The following is a 21,560-nucleotide window of genomic DNA, read 5'->3' as shown; positions in this document are numbered from 1 at the left end:
TTGCTGACTTTGTGTTGCAAAGTCAGCAAAATTTATACAACCTACATTGTTTAAAAAGTGTGAAGGATGGAGCCAAATATTTAGCAAAGTGCAATTAAATAACTTATTTTAATGTATTTGCTTTAATTCATCATGCAATACATGAATTAAGTGCCTCAAAGAATCGTTTTTACCAAGCTAAGAACGCTGTGATATAGCATTACACATTCTTTTTCTTAATTTAATGTCCACACCCATGTGGACAGATGGATAAGTTAACTGCTTTAGATTCTGATCAATAGAGGGGTGCTTATCCCGACTTGGCTCAGGCCGACCTGCGCTGACAGAGTTAATTAGGGAACTGAAAGGCCCAATTAACGGGACCCAGGGCTGGACGGGGACAGGCATATTGGAGGACATACGCACACAATGTGCAGCGTCTGGAGAAAGGCGAACTTCAATTAGGGGAGGACACACTTCCAGAGGCTTGTAGCCTGTTCTTATTCATTTTTTGCTTAGTAAAAACACCCCCTACCACCTTTTTTCCCCCACACAGAATACTGATGAGGGGAAAAGCACAGCTGCTTGGGGTCAATGCACACATCGAATATGGTGAACACATTTGCTCACAGATGTACAGAGAGGAGACGGATTACAGGATTCACGTTCAAATTGCTAAATGCTGATTAGTTTACATAATGGCTGAGAAAAGCTTTGGTCCTGATACACTTATTTTTATAGTTTAAATTGGGTTTAATTAAAAAGAAATGTGTGTTAAACTATCCCTTGCTGAATGTTTGTCCAGAATATCATCCTCTTTTTTTATGGTACACTGAAAATCTGTTCTTACTCAATAATGGTTGAAAACATCCAGGTTAATTTATGTAAAACATACAACTGTAAATTTTAACATAGCATTGGAGAAAATATGAGGGAAAATGGGTAATCTCTTTATATCAGTTTTTTTTCAAATAATCTTTTCAGCTCGTAATTTTCAACTTAATATATGTTGAACCTATAACTTTTAAAGCTTTTTCTGAACTGTTGTAGCACTTACAGAAAGCAAATTCTGAATAATGCATTCCATTTTTTAATATGTTGAAAAAAATGATTTATGAATTGTTTAATATAAAGCAAAATTTCTGAAAATACAACAAGAAAACTGAATAATAAGCGGTGACAAAAATGTTACTATCATACAGGTGGCCAATGTGAATTTCCCTATCCTTGTAATTGTCTTATAGTTTGATTTCACATTCTGGGAGAGTTTTAATTCTGAGTAGTTTATGTTTCAAAATTAAAATAGATATTTTATTTTTTTTAATAAACTGATAACTTGATCCATAGTGACCAACCTAAGCATGTAAGTAAAGGTGCTCAGCTTTTCATTTCTTTTGGAATACAGGAGTTAGAGTAAATAGAAGACAAAACAAATAACAAGAAACAATAGGAAGTAAAAGTTAAAAACAAACCGTCCATCTAAGCCCAAAATTTATACAACCTACATTGTTTAAAAAGTGTGAAGGATGGAGCCAAATATTTTGTCTAAATTTCCTTCTTTCTTTGTTCCTTTATCTATTTCTGTCTTTGTTTCATTCTATTTTTGATTCCTTATTTTATTTCTCTTGAATTTTTTTTTTTTTTTACAAAGCAACAGGTATTAATTCTGTGTCCACATTACATTTTCACTGACGGAAAAGTGAAATACAATCAAAACTAATGTTCAGATGATCTGAAATGAAATGCTTAAAGTGCTTCTTTTATTTAACAGAGATATCTCTTTGACATAGCCTTCAACCGAGCATTTTTGATCATAAATGTATATTTCAACCATACACATTTATAAGTATTCATCTCCATGCTTTCAGCATCAAATACGTCACGACATAACGTCCGCTTTTGCGTTGCGGAACTGTTTGGTTCTTTGCAGCCACCGTAGTTGGCGCAGCAGAAGATGATTATTTTTTAATTTTTAACACTAAGATGCGTATCTGTTTGATACGACGGTTTTTCAGAACTAGTGAAAAATAAGAGCGTATCTGGGAAAGTCCACGTCAGACTGTATGACGTGGAAAAGTTTTGATATCTGGTGGGGGGTCGGAGTTCACTATAATCTGATGATGTCATCGTCTGAAGATGGCTGAAGGGTGAGAGAGAAGTCGCAAAATACTTGTTGTTTTTCGTCTTATTTTATGTAATAGCGGTGTGATATTGAACTGAACTGATTCTTGTTGAATTGCGTGTCTCATAAGAGTTAATGTCGGTAATTTGTTGTTACTATGGCGATCTGCAGCTTTAGAAATGAGTTCAGGAAGTGGATTTGTTTACCAAAACATAGCAGTGATCGCGTTAGCTTAGCCTGGTTAGCTTAGTATTAAAACTGTTTAAATCTCCAAATCAAAACCACCAGACTGCACGCGTTCGTAGTTTCTACACCAATTACTCATATTCAGCCGTCGAAGTTGCAATAAATCGCCTTACTTGACGTTTAATCGTATATTTGTCTAACAGCTGACGCCAGCACAGACGTTATCTTGCTCAGGAGTGTTTGACAAACAGAAACACTGAGAATAGCCGCATTTAAACCGTGTAAACACGCACATATTATTTAGTTTTTAAATAGATATCTGGTGTTCTTGAAAATGTGTCTTCCACAGAGAAGGCTGGTGGGGAGGTTGGTTTCAGCAGAGCTATCAGGCCGTGAAAGACAAGGTAATCATTTCTCTATATTAACGCAGTTAAAATAAATTAATGTTTTGTTTTTATCTGATGCATCGACCTCGACCTGTCTAGTTGTTTGCAGTATGAAACTGCATGTTGTTTCATGCAGTTATTCATTCTCGTCTGTCGCTGTCTGAGCAAACGCGTTGCTCAGCTTTGTGGGTATCTTTTTTTTTTTTGGAAACTATTTGTACGACAAACTTGTTTTAGAGGTTGGCAAACGTATTTTGATACTGACACCAAGGTCACTTATTTAAGTTCCTAATTAAAGGGAGTGACTATAGTTTAAAAATATGAGATTCTGGGATACATAATGTTCTTTCATTTGCTGTCCGAGTTTTGACAAGATGACAAATATTCGTTCAGCAAAGTGTTTTTCTAAATGTTCTATCAGTGTAAGCTGTAATGAGAGACATTTATTAACTCATTTTTTATAATTAAGTTACAGACGTTTGAAAACAGTGTGGATCTAGACCTGGGGTCTTAAATCTGCAGCTTTAAAGCATTATATGGCTTTAATTACCCTTGACATAGATTTTTTCTATTCATTTTATAACAATAGACAGCAAGTACTGTCTAGTGTGTGTTTTTTTAAAGCAGGCTAACATCTGTAACTCCAACTGGCTTCTTTCTACTCCAAATTATGTTTTTTTTCCCCATGTAAACTTTGATATTTCAAATTAGCCTCCTGTGTCAAATTAATTGTAACAGTTTAGTATAATGTTGAAATTCATACACATATGCATCACAAAAGCCAACAGAGGCACATTTGAGGATGGATATATTTATTTGGCATCAGATTAATTTAAACTGTTAAATTAAAGGATTTTAAGTGACAATGGTGAAAATCTGTGCCTAAAATTCAATGTTCCATTGGGTGTAAACCTGTGGACTAGTTATTTACCCTTTTACAAATAATGTTTGGAATCTTTGTTAAGACCTCATATAGTCAATGAACATAAAAATCCATTGCTTGCACACCACATTTGGAAGAACATGTCCCTGACAGAGGCATTTGCTTCACCTCACAAACTCTGTGGCTATGAATGCTGAGCTAGGATGTTGGTATAAAGTTATGATGCAGTGAAATGGAAATTCTCTTGTACTTCTTGGGGCACTTTACCAATTTTTTTTTTTTTTTACTTTTGAATATGTTTTGATATTGACTTTTAGTTTAGTCACTGACTTCCAGTTTGAGCTCAAAAGACTTGGGCTGAAAAGATTCAAGTCTTTTTGTTATTTTAGGTTTTTTTGTCCATCATCAGAATGGACTCCCCACTTGCCACTACTATTTCCTTGACTTTTCTCAACTTTGTTTTCTGACCTAAGCTATTACTGTAATTAACTATGACAAAGCAATTATATGACTTTTTATTCTGTTTATCTGACTGCCTGCAGTCATCTGAGGCCTTAGAATTCCTAAAGAGAGACCTGACAGAGTTCTCCACTGTGGTTCAGCATGACACGGCCTGCTCGATTGTGGCTACAGCCAATGCTGTCAAAAACAAGCTTGCTGTAAGTCTTTGTCATTTTGCCATAAAAAAAGTGTTCAGATGAAGACTGACTGATGTTTCGTCACTCCCACTGCATCATGTATGTTTTTTTTCCAGGTGGAAGGGTCTTCTGAGACAACAGAGAAGGTGAAGAAGAGCCTGTCTAGTTTCTTGGGGGTGATAACAGACACTCTTGCTCCTCCTCCTGATAAAACCATTGATTGTGATGTGATCACGTTGGTGGCAACGCCAGCAGGAACCACAGAGCTTTACGACAGTTCTAAGGTCAGTATTGAATACTTGTAACAATAAAGAAATAAACAAAACTGCAAAATGAGATTTTTAATTCTTTCTAAGGCAGTGGCGTCCAAACTCAGCATGTTTTAGTTCTTTCCCTTGTTGAACAGACCTGAATCAAATGATGCTTCATCAGCAGGTCTTTACAGAACTTTGACACACTGATTTGGACTGTTTCAATCAGCTGTATCGGAGCAGAAACTCATCTAAAACTGGCCCTTGAGGACTGGAGCTGGACATTATGTTCTAAGATATTCATGCCACCATTCAAAGCTATACAAACCTATCCAAGGACTAAATTCAGTGCCACTTTCAGGCATTTTTAAAAAAATCAATACAAAATCTCCATATTAAATGTGCAAAGCAGAGACAAAACCCCCAAAAATGAACACCTACATCCAGTTGAGAATTTGTGGAAAGACTTGAAAATTGGTGTTCAAAGTAAAGGCATACCTGACCTGTAATTCCAGGTAAACATGGTTCTTCAACTTAATCAGTCAAGAGGCTGACTTGAAGTGATGGACAGCAGTGTTAAATCAGAGATCACTTGTTAGAACTGATAAAAATCGATGGTGCAAGATCCGATGAGCTGGAGAGGATTTCAGCAACATCTGTGACCATTAAACTTGCCCAATGTAAATAGAAGACATGTGTGATGTGTAATACCTTTTTTTAGCTTGACATTTTGTTTTCTGTGTTCATCTCTGAAGAAACATTATTTCATCATGGTTTTCCCTCTCTCTCTCTCTCGCTGCACCGGGACACAAAACATTATGGTTTTCAAATTCAGCAGGCATGTTGTAAAAATTTGTTTTAGGAGTTAGTGTGCCGTTACTGTAAATAAATGAATAACGCCTATGAGGCTCATATTGTTTTTCTGTTTCACTTGAACTTTTCTCTTCACTCTCCTGGCAGTATGATTTGATAGTGCTCTCAAGTATATGGGTCAATAAAACACAAGGCAATAAAAAAAAACCCCAAAAAACTTGAAGTCTTGCTGCCAGAGGACATATTCCTCTGGGATCAACCTTTAACCCGACAGCTGGCTTTTTAAAGACTTTTCTGAACATAACCTGCTTCTGTGCAGGTTTTCTGAGAAATTCCCCTGGAAGCATTCAGCAGTATGCTTGCTGAGGGTATCTCTGGTTTTCATTTGTTTGTGAATGGACCAACAGTTGAAAGTGAACACATGATTTGTATGTGTGAATAAAACAACCATTGTTCAATAATTTATTTTAACAGTTTTGTGTCTTTTCCCGCAGGCGCGTCTCTACAGTTTGCAGGCTGACCCCGCTACATACTGCAATGAGCCTGATGGTGAGATGGAGATTAGTGAAGCAGTTTTTATGAGGACTTAAACAATTTAAACTATTGTGGTCTATTTTGTGGCTGATGTGCTTTGACATATTCTTTGAAGAGAACAAAATCTGTTTTTTTATTAGATTTGCACCTGATTTTATATTTTAAATTTAAATGTTACAATAATATTGTCAAACATTTCTGGGTTTTGCAAAATATGATATCTACATATCGGACATTATTTTCCTTACTGCAGGCCCTCCTGAGCAGTTTGATTGCTGGCTGTCCAGTTTCAGTCTGGACGAGAAGAAAGGCGAAATATCAGAACTTTTGGTCAACAGTCCATCTATACGAGCTCTCTACACCAAAATGGTATCTCTTTTTGGTTCTCGACGTTTTGAACTTTCTGCTCGTCTTTTTTTTAATCTAAGATATGCAACAAAGGTGTGTTTCTCTTTACTCCAGGTTCCAGCTGCCGTGTCCCATTCAGAATTCTGGCAGAGATATTTCTACAAGGTCTTCCAGCTGGATCAGGTAAACTGCCATGTTTATTTGAAAATATAGAAGAAATGCAGCAAATGAAATAACTGCAGGTGGCTTCTAAGACAGAAATATGCTAGTCAGATATTTGTCATGGCTTACTGAGGAACTACATGTACAATTTATACTATATTTGTCTGATACAATACGTTGGTAAGATATATTTCAAGTGCCCATAAACAGAACCAGAGATTGTATGTTTTGTGATGGTTTCAGCTGCTTGAGGATTGATGTTTACCTTTTTTTCTATGTGTTTTTTTTTTCCTTAGTGATATAGGATAATTTTTTCTGGAACGAAGGCCAGCCATTCATTTTAGTAGAATGTGTTGAGTGACATCTGCTGGAGAGCTCTGGAATTGCCCAGTATTTTCGGGAATTTAAGCATAGAAAGGCTCTGATGCTCAGGATAGTGACCAGCGTTGTCAAGATATAGCAGAGAACCAACTTTAAATTGGATTTTTAGACACTTGGACAACAACTTGTCATAAAGGCAGAATGTTTATTTCTCTGAAAGAGTGATTCTCAAAAGTGCCAAAATGTCATTAATTATGTATATTAAGAATGAGGACCAGCAGGTGAGGTAAAACGGGTTTTACTGTAATAATTGACCTGTTACAATTAGATTGATCCAACACCTCGCTGATGCTGAAAATGTCTAATTTTGAGTCTTCTTTATGCTACCAGAATATTTATTGCTTCTATTCTGATGAATATCAGATCATTTTTCTTATTTAAAAACCTCTTTCCAGGTATCAGATCTCATTATACTAAATGTCAACAGCCTTAACATGCAGGATCAGTAGCAGAGCATCACTTTATTACTGTCCCTGTATGAAAATTTGCCTTGCAGCCAGGTGCAAACATAATCAAACATAATGACTCGATGAAAGTAGCCCAAAAAAAAAAAAAACTCAGGAAAAAATGTCATCACATACATCACATCACATACTTGTGCTACAAAAATATTTGTGCACAAGTACGACTACAAAATGACTACAAACAAAATGACTACAAAAAAATAACACCCAATCATATTTTGAATGCATGTAGTGGCACAGAGACTAGATATGTGCCAAGCATCACAAACTTGTCTTTTGGCAATGCATACTCTCCCCTTTACCCTCCTTGATTTTTTGGTTTATTCACTTTGGATTAATCTGAACACTGCTGCTGACATATGATGCTTTCATCCCTTTGATCAGGACAAAATGTGTAAAAGTCAGTTAAATAGGACATTTTTCCTCAAAGCTGTTGCAGTTCTGTGTGGAAGCACTTGCACACCTAGAATAAAAGTGTGACCTAAGATTTTGAAAATGGCTTAGCATATGATTCATAAAAAGTCTTTGCCACTAAAGCCTTGTTTTTGTTTGACAGAGCTTGAGGAACTCTTAGGTTTAGAAATGAATAAAGAAATGAGGGCTGGGGTAAAACTTTTAATAGAACTGTAAAATATCACCAACATCAACAGCTTCTAACATTTAGAGCAATAAAACATAAATTGTTCTGTGCTGTGTTCAGGAGGAGGCGAGGAGAGTGGCCCTGAAGCAAAGAGCGGAGCAAAGTGCTCACATAGAGACCCTTGGATGGGAGGAGGAGGAGGAAGGTATGCAGGCAACAAACATCTGTCAGCTTTCATGTAAAGCCTTTCACTGACTCTGTTCTCCGGTGTTTCTGATCACATTTCAGATGATTTTATTGGAGCTGCTTCACCATCTCGTCTTCCCCTCGCATCCCCATCAGACTCCAACCCCTCCGCCAGCTCTACAGCTCCCACTGAGACCAGCCTGGTGAGCCCTGTCCTTTCTCCGAGCGAAGAGCCCAACACCACCCTCTCAGTCAGCAGCGACAGCATCAGCCTGCCGACGCAGGTGGAGATGCAGCTTCCGCCCGCCGCCACAGAGCTCACCAAGAAACTGAATGAAGCAACGTTGGAGGATGTCGTCGACAACAAACCAGAAGAGCAGAAGAACGGAAGGAGTGACTCGTCTCCAGAGGCTCAGGGGGAGCCATCCGCTGTGACGTCAGTGCGAAGTCCTGCTTCTAAACAACCAGAGGTGGTGAAAGAAGAGGGGCCGCAAGACCTGAGAGTGTTTGAGCTCAACTCCGACAGCGGAAAGTCAACGCCCTCCAACAACGGCAAGAAAGGTACAATGCCATGTTACTGCTTGCCTGGTACTGAGAACTTAATAGTTTTAGAAGCTTCTCATTGTTGGGCTTTTGTCCTCCAGGCTCCAGCACAGACGTGAGCGAGGACTGGGAGAAGGACTTTGACCTTGACATGACAGAAGAAGAAGTCCAACTGGCTCTGTCTAAAATAGAGGATACTGGAGAGGTAAGTCCGGAAGGAGTACCTGGAGAGAACCCACACATGCACATGGAGAATATTAAAACTCCGTGAGACCCCAGGCTGGGACTCGAAAGCAAAACTCATAATCTATGAAATTAATACAAAAAACTATTTAATGCTGTAAAGCAGTCATAGGAGGACAAAATACACTAAGTAACAAAAAAATTAAATGATTAGAAAAAGGAGGTCCTAAGAATGCATTTATCATTTTAAAAAACGCACCAGCTGGATTAAGTGCAACTAAAATTTATTAGTTATTGAGATCTATACAGGCAGGGAGAAAAAATACATTTATCCTTGTTTCTGTTTAAATTTACACTCTCTAAACTGCCAACCTGGAGGAGGTGGTTCACATAAAGGAGTTGTAACTATATTATGTTAGATAAATATTCAGGAGGTTGGGGATGATTTGCTAATTATCTCCTTCCTTCTCCTCTTACCAGCTGGATGAAGACTGGGAGAACTGGGACTGAGAGCCTCACAAGCAAAACACGTCTCGCTGTCAAAGCAGTCTAGAACCGTGCTTCTTGTGTTTTAACTCTTTCCACTCTGTCACCGTGTCATGATTGCCAGTTGGGGGTTTTCTGGCTGGTTTGGACGATGCGGTAAGCCTTTTGAAAAGAGAATCCCCAAGGGCAATAAGAACTGGACTGCTTCGTCAGCTGTCAGATTAGAGCAGGTAAACCTATAGAGAGGGGGTCTCTGAGTGTCCTCGTTGAAAAAGCTTATGACACTATTATACAGCAGGTTGCAATTTTTCTGACCTTGAGGCTAACCAGCATTCAAAGTCAGTTAAGTTTTGCTGTGGCAGAGAACCTGCTTTTCTTTCCTCTTCATGCCATTAAAAACATCTCATGTTGCGAGTCTTAAACTTGGGCTGCAAGATGGCCATAAACTGTAATGCTGCTTGTCACCTTTATAAGATGAAAGCGATCATTGAATGGAGGTCCATCTCATGTTTCTGTCTTTCCTCGTTTCTCATCTTTAATATGCAAGCGAATCCAGGAAAATGGAACCTGGCCTTCTGGCCTTCTTTTCATTTTGGATTCCTCTTGACTTTGATCCTAAGGCCTTGCAGACACACACAGCGGTGTGACGACTTGATCCAAATGTTTCCCTTCCCCATTTGCTCCCTCACATCCTTTAATTCAATATTTAAGCCTGTTGCTGACTGTATATTAGTTTGTGTCACCTTCAAACACATCACATGGGTAATGAATGTCTTGTTTGATTAGAGAGAACTACATAGTTAACCACTGGTCACATTTGAATATAGGGAATTCAAACTGGTATGATATCTGATCCTTGACTTTAAGGGTAGCATCTCTTTCTCTTTACTTATTTGAGAAAGAACGTATTAAGTTTCTCTGTTGGTTGGGAAAGCTCAGCAGATGGTGTGCCAAGCAGACCAAGGAGCATGCTCCACGCTTTTGTTTTTTTGTTTTTGTTTTGTTTCTTTTCACCTGTACCGTATCTGAGACAACTAAGCCAAGAGGTGTAATATTTATATTGGAATAAATGCTTAATTATTGTAATTATCTGCTTTTAATTGCATGTCTGTGCAATGACAATATGCAAAACATTGTACAGATGGTTATTGTTGAGTTGTATGTTTTACTTTGTTGTTGTTTTTAGGCTTTTATTCAAGCCTTTGTTGCATGTCTGTAATTTTCAGCTGTGTATTTCCTTCAGTTTCAGCTGTTCTGCACACATCTGTCTACAGAGCTGTCAGGATTATTTTCCAAGTACTTCACTTGATCTCTGAAATGATTATAATCATTAAAAAAAATAATGCCTACTAATAATTTTTTGTCATGAATTACCGCATATTTCTGGTTAGATGTTGGCGGTTCATGCATGAATGCAAGTCCCCCTGTGTTCCATCGTCCAAAAAAGTGCAGAAAACTTAAGTTTGTGGGAGTAAGAAGGAAGAGTCTCCTTTTCTTGTTTTCACAAATGGGTTTCCTAAATTCAAACTGCTTTAAAAAAATCTGTGAACAGTGTACAATAATTTTTTTTTTAATATTATTGTGTTTCATCTCAATACATAACTGTTGTAATGTCCTAAAACCATCAGGGAAAAAGCTTTTTTGTATTTTCAAAAATTTAAGAAAATCTCCACCTACATATCAGAGAATGTTTGTTCAGTGCATAATAATCCAGTTTGGGTTTAATCAGTCTAAATTTTTTAGATTATGAACTGGAACTAATCTGGTGGGATCCAGCTTTCTTGAAAACAATGCAACAATAAGATTTGCAGCTACATGCAGCTATGCTTAAAGCATTTACAGCATTCACAACAAATCCACTTCCTTGGCTTTACCCGATGAGAGTAGCACAACTTTTTGCTCAAGTAAATTAAAAAGTAACCATCTGAAAAAATTACACAAGAGTGAAAAGGTATTTTGTAAAAAGGCTGATTAAGCACTGAATAAAAAAAAAACAAAAACAAACATTAGACCTTTCATGTTTAAACATGTCACCAGAGAGATGAAAATATATATTTGTGTGCAAATTCTGGTAATTTAAAGACTAAAAATAAAAGAATTTATGTGAATAATGTAATTAAAAAAATGTAATAACTGTATTTCTTAGAATATAAAATTTATGAAACTATCCATCCATTTTCTAACACCCTTGTCCTTAGTGGGTTCGGGAGGTGCTGGTGTCTATCTCCAGCTAACGTTTCGGGCGAGAGGCAGGGTACATCCTGGACAGGTCGCCAGTCTGTCGCAGGGCAACACAGAGACAGACAGGACACACATTTATGAAACTAATATTTACAATTTGTAATGTGCACATACAGTATGTACATACATATTTTACAACAGGGTAAAGAACTTCTACTGACAATATGAACAGTTTACTCAATAATCACTTCACCTCCAAATGGGACAAAAGGCTCAGCAGATAAAAACAGAACAATTAAGCTTGGGTACAAACAAGAAGTCTCACTTTAACATAAACTGTAGGTCTCTAACCGGTGCATTTTTTTTTTGTTCTTTATTGCGAGAAGATATTAGAGGAGGAAGTAGAGGAAGAAGTAGAGGATCCAGAATTTTTTTCTCAAAAAAAGAGTAACAATATTTCTTAATAAAGCTACTGAAGTGAAAGTAAAAATTACAGTGTAGTAAAACTACAAGAAGTAATTTCCCATAGTTGGCATTCTTGTATTTACTGATAATGTAAAGGTAAAAATCTGTTTGACTGCTTTGTCTTGTATTGTTAATATTCAAAGAAATATAACATCTAAGACCTTCAGAACAGATGGAGAAATATTCATCAGGACTATGATACTTCTTACACTGCCCCGCATTAGTTGATCAACTTCATGATGACAAAACTAACCACCAGATGGCGCTGTTGCTCCAGCCAGTGCTCCTCAGTCAGAACTTGCCACTCCTTTTCTTTCAGCAGCATCCATCTCACATTTTATTAGCCACAATATTCCTCTCTCATAATTTGGTGTTACAGTTTCCACATTTCTACAAGGAATCGCTTAATTAATTACCTTGTCTTGCTGTATCAAGGGAAAGATTTGGGAATGTGTTGTGTGGATGTGTATCTGGAGGCATCAGATGGGTAAAATGTAGGTCACGGTGGAGGGACACCTGTGCAGCTGGCTGCCTCTGCAACATGGATGCTGCTGGTAAAAATGGCTTCTGTCTGAGTATGTCTGTCTGGTTTTTTTTCTTGTTTTTTTTGCAGAATAAATATGGAGGGTGGAGTTTCCACCCCCCAAACACAGTGACTAATAAGAAAATTATTGAAATGTTTATTGCTTTCAGTAAATACATTTGAAAAGCTATATTATATAGGTTTATTACACATCCTCTGATCTATATTATTTATGTTAATTTTGATGATTATATGTCTTACAGACAATAATATAGTTATTCAAAAATTCAAACATTACATGCAACCATATAAAAAAAGAGCTTATTGCAGAGATGTTATGTTATTGCCTACACAGTTATAGAGACGAGACTGCTGACTTGTCAGCTCTTCATCAGACGATCATTGACATCATCTACATCATCCACCTAAAGCCATAAAACGTTGTTTGTAACAAAGCTGGATGTTTACAGACTGCTGTGTCTAAGCAGTAGAAGGAAAAGTGCAAAAAACAAAAATTTCAGTTTTTAAATTGAACTATTAAGGTAAAGTAACTTTCAATGATATTACCAAATGTAATTAAAAAATTGACTGCTAAACCCATCAACTTATTTGGCAACATTGTTTGTGAATATAATCACTCCATACGTTTTATTAAATCAGGTGCCATACATCTGCAGACATTTTCTCCCCAACAGTTTTATTAAAATTCTGGTATATTTGTGAACAAAGTATTAGCTTAAAAAAGTGAAGAGTTGTCAGGGCATATTGTCTGCAGGTTCCACCAATGAAAACTACATTTTTAGTTTGTGATTTGGCTATTTCAATACCTGTGTGGCATCTGGACTAATTAGTTCAGCTTTTTCATAAAATGTAGAACTTTTGGTCTTGTCAAATCAGGAATACTGTATACCAAACTAAAAATCCTTTAAAGTGTCATTTGTCCATCACAGTACCTTTATTTCCTTTTCACAAAACCTTCCTTAAAATTGGAGTTTAATTTTCTTGATATCTTAGACCCGGTTTAAGAATCACAGGTCCAATTAAGCTGAGCTGAGTTTCCTTTTTTTTTGTGAATGACTGTGCACTCATTCAGTTCAAATCAAGGCAAATCCAAGACAATTTCTGATAAATAGAGAATCTGTGAGAGGAAGATGGGAGACACCAAACCCAACAATGTATTTAATGGACAGAACAAATATTTCATCTGTGGAAAGTACAGCAGCTAGTTTTCAGCAGATTGAAATTTCAGCTTTGGAATATTTACGTTTTTTAAAATTACTTTTATGTTTCCAGGAAATGAAAACATTGTTTTCACTTGTTGGATTGAAATCTGAAATTATTTAACTTTCCAATCATATTTTGATTTATTGAGATGCACCTGTAAGAATCTTAACGGTTGTGTTCAAAAGAGCCTTCTCTTGTGGCATCTTCTTACGTTGTTAATCTTAATGCTTGTCTTTCATGCTTGTGCCTGCCTGCTAATGGCTTGCGCACATGCTGCCCTACGCAGACCCCAAATAACCAAACACCATATACGTTACATTCTTCCTTACTCTGTTCCCACTCTGAGGTCTTAGTCAGCAGAAAGGATGTAAAGGAATTTCCTGTCGTAGCCCAATGCTCCCTGCTGCCGGCTGTGTATGTGTGTTTTACATTAGCACCGACTCCCTCCGATGTCAAGTACAGACCATTTCACAGAGGACAGACAGTAAAAGGAGGGAGGCCAATCAGATTGTTGCGAGAAATACTTCTCCCCTGAGGATCCTTGCAGCTTCTCTTGCTCCCTCCTTCCCCCCTTTAATCCATCCTTGACCGAACTCTTCCTGCCTCTTCTTTCGTCCCTGTGTCCACATACTGTCAAAGATGCAAATCGAGTTGTGATCCTAAAAAAAATTAAATGCATGCACAATCACGGAGTCAGGGTGAGGTCATTGTCACCAAAACGAGCATTATTCTTGACACCCTGAAGGGAGAAACCCTGTAACCCTTCTGCCTTTCAGAATGCACAAAAGAGCCCCTCTGAGGGAGGAGGAAAGCTATGGAATGTGTTACCAGGGTTTTCTATGGAACAGGTCCCCAAATTCAAATCTAATTCAGACTGTCTACATGTCTGGGGATTACTTTGTCTTGAATTCTCCTTAAGCGACTTTAATGTCACACAGGAGCTAAAATCAAGTGTAAATCCATAGTTTTGAGCCATAAAGCGTGGCTGCATCTTTAAGAGTATTGGGGAAAATAAATAAATGTTAAAAAAACAAACTTCTGAAGTGCTCTTGAGATGCCTCAGGATTTTTCCATGACAAACCCATCGCCTTTCCCAACGTGGAGCAGTGGGAACTGGCTACTTTGTTTGTCTGGGAAGAATGCAGGGTTTAGCCCAGGAGGGGACGGCTGGGGGAAAAGCATGATAACTCCCACTCCCATTCAGATTTATGGTGAAGACAGAGGGGCTCCTCTTGATGTACGTCAAGGGACCGGCAGAGCGCCGCCCCCTCTGTTCCGGGCCAGCCAAAGCAAATGTTTAGCTGAATAAACCCCTGGCCATTCCTTACACCCCTGGCTCTTTGTCTTCCTCTTGTCCGTGCCTCTTTCTGCTCCATCGTAAGGGAAAGTGAGCTGCAGTCCTATACGGATTGTAACATGATGATGGCATTTATATTTCAGTGTACGTTTTGTGTCAAGAGGTTGAGTGTGAGAGGTTCAGTGTCTTTTTTCTTTTTTGATAAAAAAAGAGTATAGAAATCAGAAAATATATTTTAAAAAACAACAATAAATATATGTAAGACAGAAGAGTTTTATATGCAGCCATTGTATATTTTAAAATTTACATTTATCTGCATCAAGTTCTAGCTGTATCTCATCAAATGTTTAAAAATCCTCCAAGCGAGTCTGACAGAAGTGTGAACGGAGCTCAACTTGAACTGTTTTCAGTTTGCCATTAATTTCTTTCTTCCTTTCCCTCTAAACATTCCTTTTTACCAGCTTGTTCTCCATCCTGTCTTTTCATTACTGCCTCGTTTATTCTTTTATTCAGTCTTCCTGTTACTGCTCTGGGACACCTAAGATCCTATTCATCTTCCCCCTTTATGGGTTCCCATTTTCACTCCCCTGTCTGACCAGACAGGCTCCCTCTAACTCATCCAAACTGAGGTCTGCAATTAAAGCCCAGATTGTTTTACAGTGATGCCGCTTAGTTCTTTATCATTATGAAAACACACAAAGAAAAGATCAAACCTTTTCTGTGGGGTGAACATGAGCACATCAGATTTGACCTTTCACAGATTTGACCTTACCTTACTTTAACTGCTTTTCTCCAGGTCATGTCAAAATGTCTGCCAAACTTTTAGGTTATTATTATTTACTTACTGTTTAATATGATGCATGTCTCACATGTCTGATTGGTTGCTCAATCCTCTAGTGACAACTTTTATTTCTCAGAGTCACATGCTGCCTACAGGAGGGAGCTGAGATTCGATAAGAGTGAACCAGAGAACTCACTTACGATTGGAAAAAAAAAAAAAATTCCTGAGTTACTGGAGTGAATAAACTTTTGATAAATTACTGTCATTAATAAATGAATAGCAATTGATTTCTTAATGATTAGAACATCCAATTCTGTAGTCATAAAATTTCCTCATGGTAGTAATTGTAGCATATAATTAATGTTGTTTCACTTAGTTTCTTTTTTTTTAAAACTTATTTGTGTTTCTTTACATTATTCAAGGCATTAGGTCATATATATTTATGTTATTAATAATTCAATTAATTACACCGAGTACCTCTCCTGGTGGATCAGTTAAAGCCTTCATTCTAATGTGTCTGTTAAATAAATATCATTCTTAAGAAATACACAGAAATCTCAGGAATTCACACATTTGACTAATTTTGAGTTTATGAGACTTCAGTGTGTTCAGCATAAATCATGCTTCTATAAAGCTAATTAGATACTTGCAGAATCTAGAAAGAATTTGCTGCCAGACAAGGCAAGAAACAATATGTTGATGAGTGTGTTGGGCTAAAAATTCAAAAGACAAATGCATACCATAATCTACCATGGACAATGCAAGAAAACTGTGGTTTCTGTAAAAGCTATTTTGCTAAGATTTTTTTTGAATGCACTTCAAATCAGTGAAGTTCCTTCACGTTTTTCTTTTTTTACCCAATGAACAACATTTTTATTTAACTTCTAACTCCATTAATTTGAACCTGAAGCAGATAACACTTTTCTGTTTTTGTTTTTTTAATTTAAGGATTAATTAATGTTAAGCTGGAACAGCAAACAAAAACACACTCTCCTGACAATGTTAGAAAACAAATCAAAGCATTGACGTATAAATGACCCTTGCAGTACCACAGTTTGGAATAAAGTATTTCTTTATATTTAATCTAATTAATTTTTTTAGCCTTACAGTGACAGTATATTAAGCCTGTGAATTTACTGTCACAGAGATTGAAAAACAGTCACCCTTGAAATACGCGCAGCTTCAAATCTTGTTATATTAAGAACAACTTAGTACAATGAATGATATGTCTGTGAACACCTACCAAAGGGTGTTTAGCATTTTAAACACCCTTTAAAATGCTAATTTGTTGAATGCAGGCTAAATGCAAGTTTTTTTCTATAACAAGAAAGAAAGAACAAGGCAAACTAATCCTAATCCTAGTCTCCTACTGTGTCCTATGCCAACCACTGCACTGAAAGTCATGCGTAGACCTCAGCTCTGTCATGGGGGGGAAAAGTGACTGGACTGTCTGTATTCAGGCTCCTGATACTGCCTGATCCACCAAAGCTGCTGATTCTGGCACTGAGACTGGCAGCTTCTCCCCCCTACAAAAAAAACCTCTGCCTCTGTCCCAATCCAGGAGATCTGATTGACACTGTGCGAGTGCCATCTGCCCCTGGACAAGATTACACAGTGCACTGGGCCAAGAAATCCTCCAGATTAAATATGAAATATAGGGCAGGAATGGCTGTGTCTAGATTTAGTTGTGCCATGTTGTCCTATCCACGTTCGTGCACCTGAAAGATTGCTTTTTGCAAATACATGTCTGGACTTTTCTTCAGTTGTCCTATTGATTATTATTCCAAAAGGAATTCTAATCTTGTTCTTTTTCAGCTTTAATCAATGCAATTCACATTTGTCTTATTTGTATAATTAACTGGTTGGTTGGCTAAACTGCAGGAGAAACAGAAAGCTGATTGACAAAAGCAGAGAGTGAGCAAAAACAACTTACCGTAATCCAAAATTTGTTACTATAGAAACTGTGCCTTTCCCCCCTGCTTCAGTTGAATTGGAGTTGCACATTTAACAGCAGGAACAAATTACCACTTGTTTTGTTTTCTGTGAATTTCTTGTGGTGTAAGGTACTAAACTCAACTTATTCAAAATAACAAGATTTTCTCTCTGACTAAAAAGCATTATTCTTTGACACTAATCAAGGTCTATTTTAATAAATTGCAGAATGTTGAACAGCTCAGATTTTTAAAAGATTCATCTTTGTGTTTGTTTTTTAAGTGAATATATGAAAGTGCTAACCAGCTTCGAAAGAAAAGAAATTTTTTTTGTCGTCAAAGAAGAAACACCGTTTATTTAGTTTGAAATGGTAGATATCTTCTCAAGCGCAACCGTTATAGTCATGGCTCTATAGCTCATCACATGACTGGGGGTATAACCCAGGGAGTGTGTTTTTTTCTTCCAAATCAGGTTTAATCTTATTTAGGAATTAGTTCTTGCTGATAGCCATTAGGCTGTGACTGTCTTCACCAACTCTTAAAAAAACTCCAACAAAACCAAACAAACAAACAAAAACGGCACTGTGGAAGACCAGCGTTAACTTTACAGAAACAGCTTTAACTTGAGTCATTTAATAGCAGTAACAAGATGAACTCTGAATATCTCATTTGCAGCTGTTTTTGTTTTTGAAAACATCAAACGCCTCCCACATTAGTTCATCATTTCATGCTTAGAAGGTGATTTGCAGCTTGTAGTCAGCATCAGAGCTTGATCTCAGGGGGAAGCTTAGCAAAGGGTCCAGATGGATTTTCTTCTCCTCTGGCAGACAGAATTAGGCAGAATATTGCTAATTTTTCTGAAGTATGTCCAAATTATTATCTAAACATCTTCTATGATGCTTTATGGCTACCTTTTGAATAGAGTTTCTGCATTATTTGTGTGTTCTTGGTGTTTGAGTCTTATGTGACCATCTTGTACCCCTCAATTAAACCCTTTAAGCAAGAATAAGGATTTGACTCCCAAATCGTGAAAGATTAACAGCCTTCCTAGTGTGCTGTGTAGATGGACACTTGGTCCTGACATAACATTTGCTCTCAGTGTTCAGAAACAAGGAGCTGAGCGAGTTGTAAAAAAGGCCGGATGATGGAGGACTTGAATGTAGTGCTGCTCTGTTGCAAGGGGACTTGTGCCGTCATTACTCACAGCTAAAAAAGCCATTTAAGACAGCTTCTATACTCACGATGGGCCAAAACACCCACTCATTCCAGCTACAGGCCAAGGAAGGGCTGGGGCGTGGACTGTCTTTAGAGAATATATTAACAGCATTGGACAACTTGGCTTTGGTCTATGACAATCCATTGCTGTGTTATTGTAAACATTCTTGAGCAAAGTTATCTTAGACAAATCTACAGTACAGCGCAAAAGTTTAAACTATCTCAAGTTTTTTTTCTTATTTTGTTAAAGAGACTTTCATGCAGTCTTTAAAAAGGTCTTCTTTGATTTTTCTTTAGACTTTTTGAAGGTCTAAAAAAGGTCTATATGCTCAGAAGCAAGAATCAACCCAAGACTTTATCAAACCATGCCTTAAAGAAATGTTTAAACTCCCATACCTTTTTAACATTTGCTGAATCCATAAATCTCAATTTATTTGAATGGAATTATGCTTTGTATAACCACATTTCGCTGCAACTGCAGATTTCTAACAGATTTCTAACAAATAAAAATGCTTTAGTCTAAATAATTCTAATGTAGCTCTGGATGTATGTTAGTGTTGTTGTCTTGCAGGAAGGTGAACCTCAATCCTAGCATGAAGTCTTATGCCACCTTAACCGGGGATGTCTCATTGACTCTGACCATCATTGTCTGATGAACAAAAGCTTTCCATGTTTCATAGGATAGATTTTATCTTCACTATGATTTGTATAAGTTTTTCACTACATGTTCTGTTTTGCATGGCCAACCTGGGCGTCTTTCTCCATATGTTTACTTTGACAATCTTGTGGCTTGTAGAAAACTGCAAGCAAGACTTTACGGCCGCTCCTCCATTAAGTCCAGATTTGTAGTGAGCACAGCTACTGATTTTTCTCACAACATATTCTTCCACCTGAGTTTTGGCTGGTTGCAGCTCCTTTAGATGTACAACAGGTCCTCTAACTTCTCTTTTTAATACTATCCTTGCACGGTCTCTCATTATAGGTATATGTCTTGGAAGGCTTACAGTTGTGCCATAGTAATTCTATTTTGAGATAATTAATTGAACATTTAATTACTTGTCTTTTTCATTCACCTGTTTGTTGTGTTCCTTGTTCTTCAGAATGCTGTTTGTTCTCTAATTCTCTCTAACAATTATTTGTGACAGACACAAAATAACTGTATTTATACTGAGATTAAATTATGCACATGCTTAATAACTGGGATGCTAATGAAGGCGGTTGGTGGTAGGGGATTTTGTTTTAGTGGTATCAGAGTTAAAGAGGTTGAATATAAGTGCACACCATTCATTTGGGAAAATCTTTGTGTCTCTTATCTTCTACTCTGCAATTATGCTCTAATTTTCATCTATCCATTGTTTATACCTGCCTGTCCTTGCAGGGTTGCATGGGGCTAGTGCCTATGTTTACCTGTCATTGGGGAGAGCCAGCTTAGTTGCTCCAATTCTTCCAGCTCTGTACTAGTATTGAGAAATAAAGATGAGGCAAGGCAGTCCAAGGAGAAACATGTGGCCAGCTGGCTATTGCAGGTCCAGCTGATGTCTAATGGAAAGCATGGGGCTCTTAAGCCAGCTTGAAATTTTCATTCACGTTTGAGGGAATCCAGATATCAAAGATGAGTTCAGATTTGTTCCAAATACCAAAGCGAAGGCTTTGATTCAAGGACAAGAAGCAGGCTAAAAGATGAGCATCCCTTTTTTTATTACTCAGGCAAGCAAATGTATGAAGGGGCGTGACCAAAAAGACATGCTTCAGAGTGAAATAAAACTTTGATTTCTCAGTTTTGTCATCGTGTTGGTCATGCAAGAATACATTCCAGGTGGCCACTATTCCAAATGGAAAAAGAGGACAGAAATTAGTTGAGGGGGGCTCTAATATAAAACATATGTGAGTTAAAGATGCGGTCAGAGGGGAAGTTTGCCTTTACCATAATTCAATGATTTTTGTGTGAGCCTGAAAAATATACTGGATTTTTTCCCCCTGCACCATCCCACATTCAATCTTGTGGCCTCGAGAGGCTCCGACCCCTAAAACAGTTTTTGTTTCGCCCTGATGTAAACACTTCCATATGCGACGAGAATGCGTTAAAGAGCAGCCTCAGCCACGGCTTGGACGACCAACAAAACATCTGTGATAACTCCTAATCCAAGTTTTCAATATGCATGCAGAGCTACACACATGGGGATGGATATTTTCAGAGTGAGGAGAGAGAACAGGGGAGAGGGGTGCAGTAAAGGGGGGAGGAAGTGCTGGAATGAAAAGTGTCTTGTCGACAAAAGGGAAATATCTGAGGTTTGGCAAGAAACCAGAGTTTGGGGTGTGGAAGTTTATTGTGATGTTCTACTTTGGAACTGAAGCCCTCACACTATTTTTTCACTGTTGAGCATCAAGTCTTCAGCAATGTAAAACAGTGGAGGAGCAATGAGGCTGAGGTTTTTGCTGAGAAGACTAATTTGGCTTTTAGTGTTGTGGTTGTAGTGTAAAACATGAGCTGTGTGAGAGGTGTTTTGATGTTTTGTGCAGCAATTCTGCCTGTGTACTCAAACACAGTCGATGTTGGCGGTGAGAGTTTAAGAGGGTGGATCTTTAGACAGGGACCAGCTGTTAACAGATTGATGAATAGGATTAAAAATTTATCAGGTTTGGTTTTGGTCTCTAGTCTTGAAGCCATAGAGATGGTCACATTGACAAACCAATTTTAACCCTTTAAAGTACAGTGAATCCTAATTGTTCATCTTAATGACTAAACATAATGTCCCTGTTCCTCTTTAGGTGACTCTTGAGCTTAGTAAAATACTCCCAGTCATTTTCTAAAGATGAG

The 21,560-nt window shown here is 37.6% G+C and overlaps 1 protein-coding gene across 2 annotated transcripts; it reads left to right on the top strand.

Annotated features, from left to right (window-relative positions):
* Positions 1 to 1,967: 1,967 nt before the first annotated feature.
* bsdc1 (BSD domain containing 1) lies at positions 1,968 to 10,481 on the top strand. Of its 2 annotated transcripts, none has more exons than XM_032547395.1 (11): positions 1,968 to 2,126; positions 2,637 to 2,691; positions 4,099 to 4,215; positions 4,311 to 4,478; positions 5,753 to 5,807; positions 6,046 to 6,161; positions 6,255 to 6,323; positions 7,848 to 7,932; positions 8,016 to 8,474; positions 8,558 to 8,661; positions 8,902 to 8,925. In XM_032547395.1, the coding sequence occupies exons 1-11, from the start codon at positions 2,116 to 2,118 to the stop codon at positions 8,908 to 8,910; spliced, it is 1,248 nt and encodes a 415-aa protein (XP_032403286.1). In that variant the 5' UTR covers positions 1,968 to 2,115; the 3' UTR covers positions 8,911 to 8,925. The 2 variants fall into 2 exon arrangements, with proteins under 2 accessions (XP_032403286.1, XP_032403285.1); XM_032547394.1 differs by lacking the exon at positions 8,902 to 8,925 and adding an exon at positions 9,120 to 10,481 and having other exon boundaries at positions 1,969 to 2,126.
* Positions 10,482 to 21,560: the final 11,079 nt, after the last annotated feature.

This window comes from Xiphophorus hellerii, chromosome 19, assembly GCF_003331165.1.
Source record: "Xiphophorus hellerii strain 12219 chromosome 19, Xiphophorus_hellerii-4.1, whole genome shotgun sequence".
Lineage (NCBI taxonomy): Eukaryota > Metazoa > Chordata > Actinopteri > Cyprinodontiformes > Poeciliidae > Xiphophorus > Xiphophorus hellerii.
This window is presented reverse-complemented; position numbering and strand designations above follow the sequence as displayed.